At 45.2% G+C, this 17,625-nt stretch overlaps 1 protein-coding gene across 3 annotated transcripts in view; it reads right to left on the reverse strand.

Moving 5' to 3' along the window:
- Positions 1-14,789: 14,789 nt before the first annotated feature.
- ampd1 (adenosine monophosphate deaminase 1 (isoform M)) overlaps positions 14,790-17,625 on the reverse strand; it is a 259,415-nt gene continuing 256,579 nt past the window's right edge. For all 3 annotated transcript variants that reach the window (XM_072253361.1, XM_072253360.1, XM_072253359.1), the window contains 2 exons: positions 17,427-17,537; positions 14,790-16,237 (listed from right to left, as the gene is read on the reverse strand). In XM_072253361.1, coding sequence (XP_072109462.1) covers positions 16,079-16,237; positions 17,427-17,537 — 270 coding nt within the window. In that variant the 3' untranslated portion in view covers positions 14,790-16,078. The remainder of the gene's footprint in view (positions 16,238-17,426; positions 17,538-17,625) is intronic.

The following is a 17,625-nucleotide window of genomic DNA, read 5'->3' on the forward strand; positions in this document are numbered from 1 at the left end:
GCCTTTTGCCACTCATTTCCATGGTGATGAGCAACTCTGGCAAGAACATAATTTCATTCTGCATCTTAGACACCCACATATCATCAAAGCTGATTACCCAAGTGATGGGTAATGTACATGGTGGAGATTCCTCAGGACAGCCTTGTAGTGATGCAGAGAGAATAATGAAGCTCGGCTTATTACTGAACAGTCTAATAAACTTCCACAGGTTGAAGGTATCCTGACTAGTTGCATTGGTCTCATGTGGTAATTCAAATACTGAGGAATGTAATGAACTGCAGTGAGTGTCCTTGAATGGAAAATCTTACACAAGGTAGTGGATACGGCCCAGTCTATCACCGGTGAAATCCTTCCCACCATTGAGCACATCTACATGAAGCATTTTCACATGAAAGCAGCATCCACCACAGAGGTCATGCTCTCTTTTCACTGCTGCTGCCATCAGGAAGAAGGAACAGGAGCCGCAGGACTCACACCACCAGGTTCAGGAACAGTTATTACGCCCCAACCATCAGGCTCTTGAACCAAAGATGATAATTTCACTCAACTTCACTTTGCCCCATCATTGAAATGTTCCCACAATCACTGGACTCACTTTCAAGCACTCTTCATCTCATGTTCTCGATATTTATTAATTATTGTTATTTCTAGTGTTTTGTATTTGAACAATTTGTTCTAGTCAGTCTGTCCTCCCTCTTATGACGGGACCCATTCACAGGGTCAGTTCCACGACCTGAAGGGAAACTATTCTTCATCTGTGTCAGGGGCAGGGGAACTCCCTTTCCAGCTGACTCTAGACGTTTGAAAAGGCTTTTGGATGGTAGACATAGCTGGAGCAGGTGGTCGTGTGTGTGCGTGTGTGTGTGTGTGTGTGTGTGTGTGTGTGTGTGTGTGTGTATGTGTGTGTGTTTGTGTGTGTGTCTCTCTCTGTACAGATATCGTACGAATACGTGCAACCACATAGTTACAAAGACGTACTTAAACATGCACAATCTATGTACACACACAAACAGATGCCACTCAGACACACAAGCACAGAGTCACAAATACATACAGATATCACATGCACATACACAGAAATGTATACACATAGATATTGCTCCCTCAGACACACACACACACATGTGAGGATTCTCTGCCAAACACACATTTTACCACACGCACCTACCCACCCTTAGATACACACTCACACAGATACACCCAAACACTAGCTGAAACCACATACTCATACCCACAGATACATCCACACTCTGCCAACCCCACACTCTCACAGTGTGAGCACACACAGGAGTTGTCTCCTCTACACCCATCCACACTGATCCACCTCACACACATACTGATGCCATGCTGCACCCATAAGCATAACTATCCTTCCACCACATGTAGCACAGACAGACAGACAGACACACACACACACACACAACTTCCATCCTTTCTGCTCACATACAGCTATCTCCTCTATGACAGACAACTTGGTTTCATCATATCACAGAAGGCCAATCTGACTCCCCTCATGGCTTCACTCGGTGCTGTGTTTTGACATGACCTCTCGCCTACGGTTGTCATCAGTGTTGTTACCACATCTTTACTCAACTGGCTCCAGTGCTGGATTACTCGATGACAAATGCTTCCACTTTGCACATCAGAGGGTGTTATCACAAGCTGGTCAAGAATCTCTCGCCAACTGGATGGGGCTCTTGGAAAACCTAATCAAATTTATTCTGCTGCTTCATTCACTTATATAAATTTGGATTAATTGTTGGTTAGAGACTTCTGTACCTGTGTTAGTTAATTTATCTACAGATGATGAGCTAACGTCTCACATCTGCTAAGGAGTGATAATATTTGGTCCGCTGATGAGTCAGTTGTGGAATCATCACTGAACACTGAGACAAGCCAAAAGCACAAGCTGCAGGCTTGAACAAAGGCTTCACACTTTCCTCATCCACCCAGCCTCTGCTATTTCCAACAAATCGGATGGGAAGACAAAGATTCCTGACTGAAATGCCTGATTCCATCTGATATGACCCATATACTTGAGCGAGTGTCACTATCTCACGATGAGCACTGGCTCTCAGTACTGGATGGGATATGGGACAATTCTGACAGCTTTAGGGATAAAGGAAATGGGAGCAAGTATTGGCTGTGTCATTCTGACATGACTGGCTGATTTAATCTTGTCCTCAGTTCTACTTCCTTGCCTGTTCCTCGTAACTCCTGTTCCCTCAATGCAAAATATCTTTCAACTGTTACTGGTGGATGTTTCAGCATTTCTGGACCAGCCTAGACACATGGTCTGGAGGTGTTTATAAGAGGGAATGAAAATATCCAGGAGCATTGTTGCACCATTAGTAAAGCTGCTTCTTCACAGCTCCAGCGATTGCAGTTCACAGAAACATAGAAAACCTACAGCACACTACAGGCCCTTCAGCCCACAAAGCTGTGCCGAACATGTCCTTAGCTTAGAGATTACCTAGGGTTACCCATAGCCCTCTATTTATTCTGAGCTTCGTGTACCTGACCAGGAGTCTCTTAAAAGACCCTATCGTATCTGCCTCCACCACCATCGCCGGCAGCCTATTCCACGCACTCACCACTCTCTGCATAAAACACTTACCCCTGACATCTCCTTTGTACCTGCTTCCAAGCACCTTAAAACTGTGTCCTCTCATGCTAGCCATTTCAGCCCTGGGAAAAAGACTCTGAATAGCCACACGCTCAATGCCTCTCATCATCTTATACACCTCTATAAGGTCACCTTTCATCCTCCATCACTCCAAGGTAAAAAGGCTGAGTCCACTCAACCTATTCTCATAAAGTATGCTCCCCAATCCAGGCAACATCCTTGTAAATCTCCTCTGCACCCTTTCTATGGTTTCAACATCCTTCCTGTAGTGAGGTGACCAGAACTGAACACAGTACTCCAGGTAGGGTCTCACCAGGTTCCTATATAACTGCAACATTATCTCTCAGCTCCTGAACTCAATCCCACGATTGATGAAGGCCAATGCACTGTATGCTTTCTTAACCACAGAGTCATCCTGCACAGCAGCTTTGAGCGTCCTATGGACTCGGACCCCAAGATCCATCTGACCCTCCACACTGCCAAGAGTCTTACCATTAGTACTGTATTCTGTCATCATATTTGACCTACCAAAATGAACCACCTCACACTTATCTGGGTTGAACTCCATCTGCTACTTCTCAGCCCAGTTTTGCATCCTATCAATGTCTCGCTGTAACCTCTGACAGCCCTCCATACTATCCACAACACCCCCAACCTTTGTGTCATCAGCAAATTTACTAACCCATCTCTCCACTTCCTCATCCAGGTCATTTATAAAAATCACGAAGAGTAGGGGTCCCAGAACAGATCCCTGAGGCACACCTCTGGTGACTGACCTCCTTGCAGAATATGACCCATCTACAACCACTCTTTGCATTCTGTGGGCAAGCCAGTTCTGGATCCACAAAGTAATGTCTCCTTGGATCCCATGCCTTCTTACTTTCTCAATAAGTCTTGCATGGGGTACCTTGTTGGCCTTGCTGAAATCCATATTCAGGTGTCCCCTGCTTTTCGAACATTCACTTTACGAAACCTCACTGTTATGAAAGACCTACATTAGTTTCCTGTTTTCAGTAACAGAAGGTGTTTACACTGTTACTAAAAAAATCAGCGCGCGATAAAAAATCAGTGCGTGAAAAAAACAGCGCGCGATAAAAGGCAGCGCACGCCCCAAGCAGCTGCCCTCCCCGGATTCGGATCTGCATTCTAGCCGGCATTGCCTAAACATGTGCCTGTGAGCAGCCGTTTGCAAGATGAGTTCTAAGGTATCGGAAAAACCTGAAAGAGCTTGTAAGTATGTTACACTTAGCGTAAAACTAGGCATAATTAAGTGTTTCGATCGTGGTGAACGAAGTAAGGACAACACGAATTTGACTTGTGGAAACTGAAGAAGATGATGTTGAAGAGATTTTGGCATCCCATGACCAAGAACTGATAGATGATGAGCTGATGCAATTGGAAAAGGAAAGGATAACAATCGAAACCGAATTCATTAGCAAACTGAACGTGAAGCAACTGCGTGAGATTTTTGCTGCAATGATAGTGTACGAATTTAATTTTGAAAGGGTACGTTGGTTTAGGACATATTTGCAAGATAGTTTGAGTTCTTACAAAGAACTGTATGATAGAAAAATGCGCGAGGCTCAGCAGTCAAGCAAGCCTTCCACATCAGCCACAGCAGACGACAAACCTCCGCCTTTGACATTGAGGTGGGCAGTCATAGGAGAAGGTGACCTGCCTGCCCTAATGGAAACAGACGATGAGATGACACCCCAGTGTCCCACTACCCCAACTCCCAGGCCGCGGACAGATACCAATTCGCGGAGAATGCAGCGGTAGCTGGGAGGCGCACAGCAGATCTTTAAGAAAAAAGCCGAAATAAACATGCTAATTAATTAGGTGCCGCCCGACACGTAATTGTCGGCCCAGATCAGAGGCGATGCAATCGGCAATCCCCTCTGATCTCAGCTGACAATTACGTGCTGGGCGGCACCTAATTAATTAGCATGTTTATTTCGGCTTTTTTCTTAAAGACGTGCTGTGTGCCTCCCGGCTACTGCTGCACCGCTGCGTTCTTCGCGGATCAGTATCGGTTCACTGCCCGGAGAGTGGAGGCCACTACACCACCCAAACTCTGATGACTCAGTCCAACACACCATCATCAGTGTGCTCGGCAAGCTGTCTTCCCGATTCCCGTAAGTGATACTACACTGTACATACATTATTTCTACTAAATATAGGCAGTGTATCTTTACATGTTATTTGGTATGATTTGGCAGTTTCATAGCTTAAAGGTTACTGGAGAGAGTGTTTTTGCCAACAGTGCTTGCGTGAGATTTTCGCTACGGACAACAGTGCAGGCAATGATTGTGGAAAAGTATTTCTACTTTATATAGGCTGTATATTTATCATATCATTCCTGCTTTTACTATATGTTAATGTTATTTTAAGTTTTATGTGTTATTTGGCATGATTTGGTAGGTTATTATTTGGGTCTGCGAACGCTCACAAAATTTTTCCATATAAATAAATGGTAATTGCTTCTTCACTTTACAACATTCCAGCTTACGAACCATTTCATAGGAACGCTCTAGCTTCGGATGGCGGGGGAAACCTGTACACTACATCTACTGCTCTACTTTCATCAATGTGGTTAGTTACATCCTCAAAAAATTCAATCAGGCTCTCAAGGCACGACTTGCCTTTCACAAAGCCATGCTGACAATTCTTAATCATATTATGACTCTCCAAATGTTCATATATCCTGCCTCTCAGGATCTTCTCCATCAACTCACTAACCACTGAAGTAAGACTCACTGTTCTATAATTTCCTGGGCTATCTCTACTCCCTTTCTTGAATAATGGAGAAACATCCGCAACCCCCTAATCCCCCAGAACCTCTCCCTTCCCCATTGATGATGCAAAGATCATCAGCAGAGGCTCAGCAATCTCCTCCCTCACCTCCCACAGTAGTCTGGGGTACATCTCATCCGTTTCCGGTGACTTATCCAACTTGATGTTTTCCTCTTTCTTAATATCTACACACTCAAGCTTTTCAGTCCACTGTAAATCATCCTTACAATTGCCAATATCCTTTTCCGTAGTGAATACTGAAGCAAAGTATTAAGTACCTCTGCTATCTCCTCTGGTTCCATACTCACTTTTCCACTGTCACACTTGATTGGTCCTTTTCTCTCACGTCTTATCCTCTTGCTCTTCACATACAAGAATGCCTTGGGGTTTTCCTTAATCCTGTCTGCCAAGTCCTTTTCATGGCCCCTTCTGGCTCTCCTAATTTCTTTTTTTAAGCTCCTTCCTGCTAGCCTTATAATCTTCCATATCTCTATCATTACATAGTTTTTCAAACCTTTCATAAGCTCTTTTTTTCTTCTTGATTAGATTTACAACAACCTTTGTACACCACGGTTCCTGTACCCTACCATCCTTTCCCTGTCTCATTGGAATGTACCTATGCAGAACTCCACGCAAATATCCCCTGAGCATTTGCCACATTCCTTCCATACATTTCCCTGAGAACATTTTATGCTTCCAAGTTCTTGCCTGATATCCTCATATTTTCCCTTATTCCAATTAAATGCTTTCCTGACTTGTCTGTTCCTATCCCTCTCCAATGCTATGGTAAAGGAGCTAGAATTGCGATCATTATCTCCAAAATGCTCTCCCACTGAAGGATCTGACACTTGATCAGGTTCATTTCCTAATACCAGATCAAGTACAGCCTCTCTTCTTGTAGGCTTATCTACATATTGTGTCAAGAAACCTTCTTGAACACACTTAACAAACTCCACCCCATCTAAACCCTTTGCTCTAGAGACATGCCAATTGATATTTGTGAAATTAAAATCTCCCACTACAACAACCCTGTTATTATTACACTTTTCTAGAATCCGTCTCCCTATCTGCTCCTCAACGTCCTTGTTACTATTGGGTGGTCTATAAAAAACATCGAGTATTGACCGCTTCCAGTTCCTAACTTCCACCCACGGTGACTCTGTAGACAATCCCTCCATGTCTTCCTCCTTTTCTGCAGCTGTGACACTATCTCTGATCAATAGTGCGACACCCCAACCTGTTTTGCCTTCCTCCCTGTCCTTTCTGAAACATCTGAAGCCTGGCACTCGAATTAACCATTCCTGCCCCTGAGCCATCCAAGTCTCTGTAATGGCCACAACATCATAGCTCCAAGTACTGATCCATGCTCTAAGCTCATCCACTTTGTTCATAATACTCCTTGCATTAAAATGGGCACACCTCAAATCATCAGTCCGAGCGCGTCCCTTCTCTATCACCTGCCTATCCTCCCTCTCACACTGTCTGCTAGCTTTCTCTATTTGTGAGCCACCTGCCTCTTCCTCCGTCTCTTCAGTTTGGTTCCCAACCCCCAGCAATCCTAGTTTAAACTCTCCCCGATAGCCTTAGCAAACCTCCCCACCAGGATATTGGTCCACCTGGGATTCAAGTGCAACCTGTCTTTTTTGTACAGCTCACACCTGCCCCAGAAGAAGTCCCAATGATCCAGAAATCTGCATCCCTGCCCCCTGCTCCAATCCCTCAGCCACGCATTTATCCTCCACCTCATTCTATGCCTATACTCCCTGTCACGTGGCACAGGCAGTAATCCCGTGATGATTACCTTTGTGGTCCTGCTTCTCAACTTCCTTCCTAATTCCCTGCAGTCTGCTTTCAGGACCTCCTCCCTTTTCCTGCCTATGTCGTTGGTACCAATATGTACCACGACTCCTGGCTGTTCTCCCTCCCACTGCAGGATACCGTGGACGTGATCAGAAACATCCTGGACCCTGGCACCGGGAGGCAAACTACCATCCGTGTTTCTTTCCTGCATCCACAGAATCGCCTGTCTGACCCCTAACTATAGAGTCCCCTATCATTGCTGCCATCCTCTTCTTTTCCCTACCCTTCTGAGCCACAGGGCCAGACTCTGCCAGAGGTGCGACCACTGTTGCTTCCCCCAGGTAGGTTGTTCCACCCCCCCCCCCAACAGTACTTATACAGGAGTATTTATTGGCAAGAGGTACAGCCACTGGGGTACTCTCTAGCGTCTGACTCCTGCCCTTCCTTCTCCTGACTGTTCCCCCCTTATCTGTCTCCCCAGGCCCCGGAGTGACTACTTGCCTATATCTCCTCTCTATCACCTCCTCACTTTCCCTGACCAGGCAAAGGTCATCAGCCTGCATCTCCAGTTCCCTAACACGGTCCCAAAGGAGCTGCAGCTTGACGCACCTGGTGCAGATGTGGCTGTCCGGGAGGCTGGGAGCCTCCAGGACTTCCCACATGTGAGACCGAGCACAGAACACCTGCCTCAAATACATTCTTCCTGTCTGTATTCTACACAGGCAACCTACCTCGCCTCACCCTGTTATCGCCGAAGCCCCATTGACCCAGAACATTTCTACTCTGTCTCCCTCTGCTCTGTCACCCACCCCTCTGACGCCGGCTCTATAAGGTGTCTCCTACTAAACTCTTCTCGCTGTTCTCACTGGCTGACGTCCACGCGCTTGTGCAGTCGTGCCCCGATCAAACCGCTGAAGAAATGTTCTTGATAGTCAGTGTGGACTCTGTGGACTCTGTAGACCAAAAGGCCCAGGGGTTCTCAACATCGGGTCCACAGACCCTTTGCTTAACGATATTGGTCCATGGTATAAAAAAGATTGGGAACCCCTGGAAATGCCTAATTATATGCTGCATGACTCGATGACAGCACAAACTGGGAAGGGATTCTTAATGGAAGGGCATTGGGGTATGGTTATAGAAACATAGAAACATAGAAAATAGGTGCAGGAGTAGGCCATTCGGCCCTTTGAGCCTGCACCGCCATTTATTATGATCATGGCTGATCATCCAACTCAGAACACCGCCCCAGCCTTCCCTCCATACCCCCTGACCCCCGTAGCCACAAGGGCCATACCTAACTCCCTCTTAAATATAGCCAATGAACTGGCCTCAACTGTTTCCTGTGGCAGAGAATTCCACTGATTCACCACTCTCTGTGTGAAGAAGTTTTTCCTAATCTCGGTCCTAAAAGGCTTCCCCTCTATCCTCAAACTGTGACCCCTCGTTCTGGACTTCCCCAACATCGGGAACAATCTTCCTGCATCTAGCCTGTCCAATCCCTTTAGGATCTTATACATTTCAATCAGATCCCCCCTCAATCTTCTAAATTCCAACAAGTACAAGCCCAGTTCATCCAGTTTTTCTTCATATGAAAGTCCTGCCATCCCAGGAATCAATCTGGTGAACCTTCTCTGTACTCCCTCTATGGCAAGGATGTCTTTCCTCAGATTAGGGGACCAAAACTGCACACAATACTCCAGGTGTGGTCTCACCAAGGCCTTGTACAACTGCAGTAGTACCTCCCTGCTCCTGTACTCGAATCCTCTTGCTATAAATGCCAGCATACCATTTGCCTTTTTCACCGCCTGCTGTACCTGCATGCCCACTTTCAATGACTGGTGTATAATGACACCCAGGTCTCGTTGCACCTCCCCTTTTCCTAATCGGCCACCATTCAGATAATAATCTGTTTTCCTATTTTCACATTTATCCACATTAAATTGCATCTGCCATGAATTTGTCCACTCACCCAACCTATCCAATATGCTTTATAGTATAGTATAGTATAGTATAGTATAGTATAGTATAGTATTAATGATAAGACTCTTGGCAGTGTGGATGATCAGAAGGACCTTGGGGTCTGAGTCCATAGACACTCAAAGCTGCAGCGCAAGTTGACTCTGTGGTTAAGAAAGCATACAGTGTATTGGTCTTCATCAACCGTGGGATTGAGTTTAAGAGCTGAGAGGTAATGTTACAACTTCCAAGTGGAGTTCTGTGCTCAGTTCTGGTCACCTCACTACAGGAAGGATGTTGAAACCATAGAAAGGGTGCAGAGGAGATTTACAAGGATATTGCCTGGATTGGGGAGCATACCTTATGAGAATAGGTTGAGTGAACTTGGCCTTTTCTCCTTGGAGCGACGGAGGATGAGAGGTGACCTGATAGAAGTGTATAAGATGATGAGAGGCATTGATCGTGTGGATAGTCAGAGGCTTTTTCCCAGGGCTGAAATAGCTAACAGAGAGGGCAATGTTTTAAGGTGCTTGGGAAGTAGGTACAGAGGAGGTGTCAAGGGTAAATTTTTTATGCAGAGAGTAGTGAGTGCATGGAATGGGCTGCTGGCAATGGTGGTGGAGGCGGATACGATAGGGTCTTTTATGGGACTCCTGGATAGGTACATGGAGATTAGAAAATAGAGAGCTACGGGTAAGCATAGGTAATTTCTGAAGTACATGTTCGGCACAGCACTGTGTTCCGAAGAGCCTGTATTGTGCTGTAGGTTTTCTATGTCCAATGTTCTATGTTTTTTATGGAGCCAGAGATGTGTGAGAGAGGAGGAGGAAGGGACAACAGGAACAAACAGATCATAAAAGCAGCTGATTTATGCTGTACCCATGGCAAGTGGTTGGGGGAGTTGGAGATACATCTCTACCAAAGGAAGTGTAAAGTGCTCCTTTCCTCAGCTAGTCTGCAGGTCACCCTTAGGTGAGGTGTAGCACCTGCTTAGCCCCTCGGCCAGGGTCACATGAAGCCATGGGAGCAGGTGGTGGATGGTTGTATGAGCAGCTGGTGCATGCCACAGGTCCTGTTATGTGACCACTGACACCAGGCAGACAATCTCTGAAGAGCATTGATAATGTGTGTTGGGGGTGGGTGTTACCTGTCTTGTAAAGACACTGCTCAGAAGGCAATGGCAAATGATTTCTGTAGAAAAATTTGCCAAGAGCAATCATGGTCATAGAAAGACCATGATCGCCCATGTCATATGACACGGCAAATAATGATGATGTCATACAACATGGCACATAGTGATCATGATGACCAATTGCAAGATCTACCACTAAGAGTTGCTTTGCAGTATGTAAAAGTAACTACTTTGGCCCACACATCACTGGCTTAACAGCTGATTATATTATGCGTTAGGACATTTCCTTAAATAGGAACCTTATCAGTTTACTGAAGAAAACGACATTATAAGATTAAATGTCTTGTCAGAATGGACTTGTGCCTCCATTATAAGACTAATGTTAGATGTGGTAACTGTGACTGGACTACTCACATAAGATGTGGTATTCTAAGCTGCAATCCGTCTCACAATAATGCACCCGAACTCCGACAGGCCCCAACGACCCTGTGATTTCAGTCTCTGAGAATGACGAGAGATCATCCTTCAGGAGGGTGAACCCACGAAAAGCACCTGGCTCAGACGGGGTTCGTGACTGAGTATTCAAGATCAGTGCAGCTCAACTGGCTGGAGTGTTCACCGATATCTTTAACCCCTCGCTTGGCAGTCTGAGCTGCATCAAGCAGGCTTCCATAGTACACCCTGCCACGTCCCACAGCACTTACATCAATGATGGTGAAGTGTTTTCAGAGGCTGGTGAAGAAACATACCAATGCCTGCTTGAGAAGTGATTTGGATCCCCTCCAATCTGCCCACCATTACAACGGGTCAACAGCAGACACCATCTCATTGATTCTTCACTCAATATTGGAACATCTGGACAGTGAAGATGTATACATCAGGGTGCTCCTCATCGACTACAGCTCGGCATTCAATACTATCAGCCCCTCAAAACTAATCAATAAGCTTCAAGACCTAGGCCTCAATACCTCCTTGTGCAACTGGACACTCAATTTCCTCACTTACAAATTCCAGTCAGTTCGGATTGGCAACAACGTCTCCTCCATGATCTCCATCGGCACAGGTGTACCACAAGACTGTGTGCTTATCCCCCTGCTCTACTCATTTTACAGTTATGACTGTAAGGCTAAGCACAGCTCCAATGCCGTATTTAAGTTTGCTGATGACACCACTGTTGTAGGATGAATCAAAGGTGGTTACGAATCAGCATACAGGAAAGAGACTGAAAATCTGGCAGAGTAGTACCCACAACAAGAACATCTCACTCAATATCAGCAAGAGCAAGGAGCTGATTACTGACTTCAGGAGGAAGAATCCAGAGGTCCATGAGACAGTTCTCATCGGGGGGGATTGGAGATGGAGAGGGTCAGTAACTTTAAATTCCTCGGTGTTAACATTTCTGAGGTTCTGACCTGGGTCCAGGATGTACCTGCCATTAGAAAGCAGGCACGGCAGCGTCTTTACTTTCTCAGAACTTCGCGAAGGGTCAGGATGTCATCTGAAACTTTGACAAACTTCTATAGATGTATAGTGGAGAGTATATTGACTTGCTGCATCACAACCTGGTATGGAAACAGAAAATCCTATAAAAAGTAATGGATACGTCCGAGTCCATCATGAATAAAGCCCTCTCCACCATTAAGCAAGCTGTCACAGGAAAGCAATATCCATCATTAAGGACCCTCAATATCCAGGTCATGCTCTCTTATCGCTGCTGCCACTAGGCAAGAGGTACAGGAGCCTCAGGATCCACAACACCAGGCTCAGGATCAGTTATTACTCCTCAACCATCAGGCTCTTGAAGAGAGGTGATAACTTCACTCAATTTTACTCGTCCCATCGCTGGACTGTTCCCACAACCTATGGACTCACTTTCAGGGACTTTTTATCTCATGTTCTCGATATTTATTGCTTGTTTATTTTTTTAAATTTCTTTTTGTATTTGCACAGTTTGCTGTCTTTTCCACACTGGTTGTTCGTCTGTCCTATTGGACAGCGGTCCCCAACCACCGGGCTGCAGAGCATGTGCTACCGGGCCGTGAGGAAACGATATGAGTCAGCTGCACCTTTCCTCATTCCCTGTTACGCACTGTTGAGCTTGAACATAGGGTTGCCAACTGTCCCGTATTAGCCAGGACATCCTACATATTGGGCTAAATTGGTTTGTCCCATACGGGACCGCCCTTGTCCCGTATTTCCCCCGCTAAGGTAGAGCCTTCCTATCAAACTGTTCGTGCCGAAATGGCGTAAAGCAAAGAAGCAATTACCACTAATTTATATGGGAAAATTTTTTGGGTGTTCCCAGACCCAAAAAATAACCTACCAAATCATACCAAATAACACATAAAACCTAAAATAATACTAAGATATAATAAAAGCAGGAATGATATGATAAATACACAGCCTATATATAGCAGAAATAATGTATGTACAGTGTAGTTTCACTGAACAGAATCGGGAAGATTAAGCCAAAACTGATTTGTAGAAAAAATCAGCACGTACACACATGCGCACATCACTTATGCGCACGTCACGCATGAACACACAGGTGCCCGCGTAAGGCTTCACGGTCATGGTAGTCTTTCCCGGGGTAAACACAAGTGCCCTGTATTTGATGCTACTTTTGTCCCTTATTTGGGAGTGAGAAAGTTGGCAACCCTACTCGAGTACCTCCCACCCAGTTGGCCGGTCTGCAAGAATATTGTCAATATTAAACTGGTCCGTGGTGCAAAAAAGGTTGGGGACCCCTGTTATTGGATATGGTCTTTCATTGATCGTACTGTGTTGCTTGTATATATTATGAATGCCTGCAAGAATGCCAAGGGTGTATATGGTGACATACATGTATCTTATTAATAAATTTCCTTTGAACTTTGAGATGTAACCAATCATTTGTTTGTTGTCCACAGCACTCATCCTTTCCCTGAATCTGGACACAGGTCATACAGTTCACATGCCTGTTCCCATTCTCCTGTACAGGTTCCGTCACAGCCAGAGATTATCATGAGGAGAGCAAAACCAATTTAAGGAGGTTTTATGTTGTAGTCTCAAGCCTCCATGACCTGAACCAGCTAAGCCTTACTTGATCTCAGTTGGTGCACATGCCTGTCTAATATAAAACAGACCTATTCTTCCTAACCCAGGAACACTGAACTAGTTGTAGCTGACACTTTAAACTCTCACTCCTCCCACTGACATCAGTTAATGCTAGTGTGCAAAGCTCAGTGTGAATGATCACGCAGCTTTTGACAGCACGGCCAAGAGTGAGTCACTTTTCCTGAATGACACACAAAGAAGGAAAGTAAGAATGAGGAAATTATTGCTTGAAAGCAATGGCCGAGCGATGTGTTACAAATGTTGGTGAGATATTACCATTCAAGCCTTCGGTCCCTGAACCAACCGGCACTATTCTATTCACTACACTTTAGCAAAATTATGACCACTTTGTACACTTTCTACTTAGTGTACTTTTTTTTCTAACTGTTTTCTTTCTTGATAGAGAAAGGTAAGATTATGAAAAGAATGATAGAGCAGACAAGGAGAATCTGGTTTCCTGGGTGGAAATGTCTAATATCAGAGGCCATGCATTGAAGGTGAGAGGGGGAAGGTTCAAAGGGGACGTACAGGGTGAGTCTTTCACTTGAGGGAGTGGTGGATGCCTGGAATGTGCTGCCTGGTGTGGTGGTAGAGGCAAATTCACAAGAGGCTTTTAAGAGAGACTTGGACAGGCACAGAAATATGAGGAAGATGGAGGGATATGGACATTGTATGGATAGGAAGGATTAGTGTTTACGGGAGGGGGGATTTGATTTACCTTTCAGTTGATTTGGCACAACACTGTGGGCCGAAGAGCCTTTTCTTGTACTCTGCTGTTCCGGGTATGTATGTAAAATGGTGAGTAATTTATGTTTTTCCTGTGAATTCTGTTTGTATGATGCTATGTTCCTGTGATGCTGATGCAAGTAAGTTTTTCTATTGCACCTGTACATGTATGTGCTTGTGTGCATGACAATAAACTCAACTCGGACTCTGACTGGCAATTTCTCTGCCAAAGCCTCCATGAATCTGCGTCATTACCCTGGTCCAGGCCCAAGTGTCCTCCAGTCCAAAGGGCAGGTCACGTCACTGAGTAGCTAGACTTCAGGTCTGCCACACCAGAGATACTCAAGAGGACAGAAGAAGTGACTCAAGGATGGAAAAGTGCCTTGCCACATTGAAGCATTCCCACACCACATGGAAAATCATGTTTCTTGATCAATCAAAATGTGGAAGGAGAATTCCAGATGGCACGGTGAATGATGAGTTATTACTTTTGGGAGCACACAGAGCACAACATAGTGCAAGGCATGTATCACCTCTTACATTAAATGTCTCCTACACCAGATATATTAGAGTCTGTGGTTCCTTCATTGATCTAATCAACCATCTCCAAAGTTATAGAATTGAAACGGAAGCAAATTATTCTTTGTTATTTGTGTTTATTTATTGAGATACATCACAGAATAGGCCCTTCTGGCCTTTCAAGCCACACCACCCAGCAATCCCCAACTTAACCCGAGCCTAATCACAGGACAATTTACAATAACCAATTAACCTACCGACCAGTGTGCCTTTGGACTGTGGGAGGAAACCAGAGCACCCGGAGGAAACCCATGCAGTCACAGGGAGAACGTAAAGCTCCTTGCAGGCAGTGGTGGGAATTGAACCCAGGTCGCCTGTACAGTAAAGCGTTGTGCTAACCACTGTGCCACCATCATGCCCAAGGATACACTACCATCCCCTTGACCCTGTGGGACAGCCCAGGAAGAAGCGAATAGATAAGTCACGGGCACCATTTAGGAGCACAGGCAAAGGAAGGGAAACACATCACAACGTGAGCTGCAGAGTCCAATCCACAAATTGCATTGATTAAACGTTGCTCAAGACCCAGGACTCCGGCAGCATGGAGCAAAAGGGAGAGCGAGACGATTCGAACACAGGGACACCACCAGGATCAAGGACAGTTTCTACAAGACTATTGAATAGTTCCCCAGTAAGATAAGGTGGACCGTAGACCTCATGGTCGATCTTGTCTTAGCTCTTGCTTCCAACGATCTGCCTGCGCTGCACTTTCTCAGTAACAGTAACACTCTGATCTTCACTCTGTTATTGTTTTCCCTTGTACGACCTCAATGAGCTGATGTGTTGGGAAGATCTGCATGAATAGCATACAACACAAAGCTTTTCACTGTACCTCATTACATAACACTAATAAGCCAATGTACCGATCACTGGCATCATGACTAGTGATCGGATTGGAATCAAGTCATACTGAGGGACCGTCCAAGGAGAACGGAAGTTGATAGGAAAGAAACAGCACACAAGACGGTAGGGAATTCCAAGCCCTTGCTGGCACTTTTTCTTGTAACAACCCTTTTAAAAAATGGACAAAAGAAAATAGACTAAATCCTCCATTTCACTTCCTGTCCAACAATTACACGACAGAAACATGCAGAAACATTCAACTGAATGGAAGCTGAAGTATTCTCTGGCTGTGGTTGAAGCTGAGAATTGGTGGGCAGCAGAATTTCTTCCTTCCCATTACACATCTATTGTCATTGAAAGGCTAAACATCAGCCTGCCATGGGTTTGTGTAACACTTCACTGCAATCACTGGTAATTTCCCCTAAGGGACAGGATTGTCGCTTCAGACATGAGCAACTAGAACTACAAGAAAATGTATCCTGACCCCCAGCAGACTAATTTACGTTGCTGGCTCAGTGGCAGTCCTTTTACTCCAGACCCTGAAGTCCTTCTCTGATCAGGTTAAGTTCATAGCAGAGTGTTTCGTAGCGATAGGCCATCCGTATCTGAGCTACATTCGTCTTCTGGATGTTATTGCCTTCTGGGCCTTCTTTGAGGTAATTTGGTCCGAGAAAGCAGATTTTCTCCTAGAAGATAAAATTAAATGGTAGCATATACATGAAACCGTAAGATATAGAGTAGAATTCGTCTGACTGAGTCTGGTCTGCCATTCAGTCACGGCTGACTTATTTTTCCTCAACTGCATTCTCCCGTCTTCACTCTGTTACCCCTAACCCCCTTACCAATCAGGAACCTATTATTCGCTGCCTCAAATACACCCAATGATTTGATTTCAACAGCCCAGGGTAGCACTGAATTCCACAGATTCACCCCCTCTAGCTGACTCAGTTCCTCCCTATCTCAGTTCTATAGGGATGTCTCTTTATCCTGAGGTTATGCCCTTAGATTCTAGACTTCCTACTAATGGAAACATCCTCTACACATCCAGGCCTTTCAGTTCCTAGCAGGTTTCAATGAGATTCCCCCCTCCACCATCCTTCTGAACTCCACTGAGTATGGGCCCAGAGCGATCATATGCTCCTCATATATCTTGCCTTTCATTCTCCAGGTTGTTCTTCTGAATCTCCTATGGACCCTCTCCAGGGCCAGCACTTCTTTCCGTAGAAACAGGGTCCAAAGGTATTCACAATATTCCAAACATTGTATAACCAACCCCTCATAAAACCACAGAAATAAATCCTTGCCTTTGTGCTCTAGTCCTCTGGAAGTGAATGCTAACATTGCATTTGTCTTGTGTTTTCTGGTGCATGTTGGTGTACAGTGTTGATTACAAACACAGCCTTCCCCTGCGAGAGGTGTAGTCAAACCTAAAGGAGCTAGGCCAGGAGAAGTTGGCTAAATCACAGAAGTATGGTGGGATGCACGAGTCTGGTCCGGTCACCAACTGCTGAAGAGTTGACTTGTAACTGTAGCACTCTATTATGAATTCTATTTTCCTTTATGCCACCTATATGTGCTCATGTATGGAATGAGCTGTCTTGGTGGCATTCCGAACAAAAGCTTCACTCTGTACTTAAAATCAATACCAAACCTGACCAACCATTGAATATGATCTGCCCCAGGTCTCAACTCCTGTCATCCATATTCCAATCTTAAAAAGAAAACCTATCTTCACTTTAAATACCTCCAGTGATCTAGTCTCCACAGCACTTCACCTGTCTCTGCAAAAAGAGTTGCCCCTGCCTGCCTTTCAGCTGCCTTTGTGTCGGAAAGCTCCCAGATAGAGGTTTAGATACCCCCGAGTGGACCGTTTACCTCCTTGGAGAGGCCACTCTGTAGGACGCTGTTACGTGCTATTTCACACATATCACAAGTAGTCAGCTTGAAGACCTGAGCGGCAATGGCATATTCTTCCATCAGTGGCTCCTGTCCGTGTGAGACACAATGAAAAACAGGTTAGGCATGTTATGCCATACACAGTAATATTGAAGCACAGAAGAATAGTGTTGTATGG

This window comes from Mobula birostris, chromosome 3 (genome assembly GCF_030028105.1).
Source record: "Mobula birostris isolate sMobBir1 chromosome 3, sMobBir1.hap1, whole genome shotgun sequence".
Lineage (NCBI taxonomy): Eukaryota > Metazoa > Chordata > Chondrichthyes > Myliobatiformes > Myliobatidae > Mobula > Mobula birostris.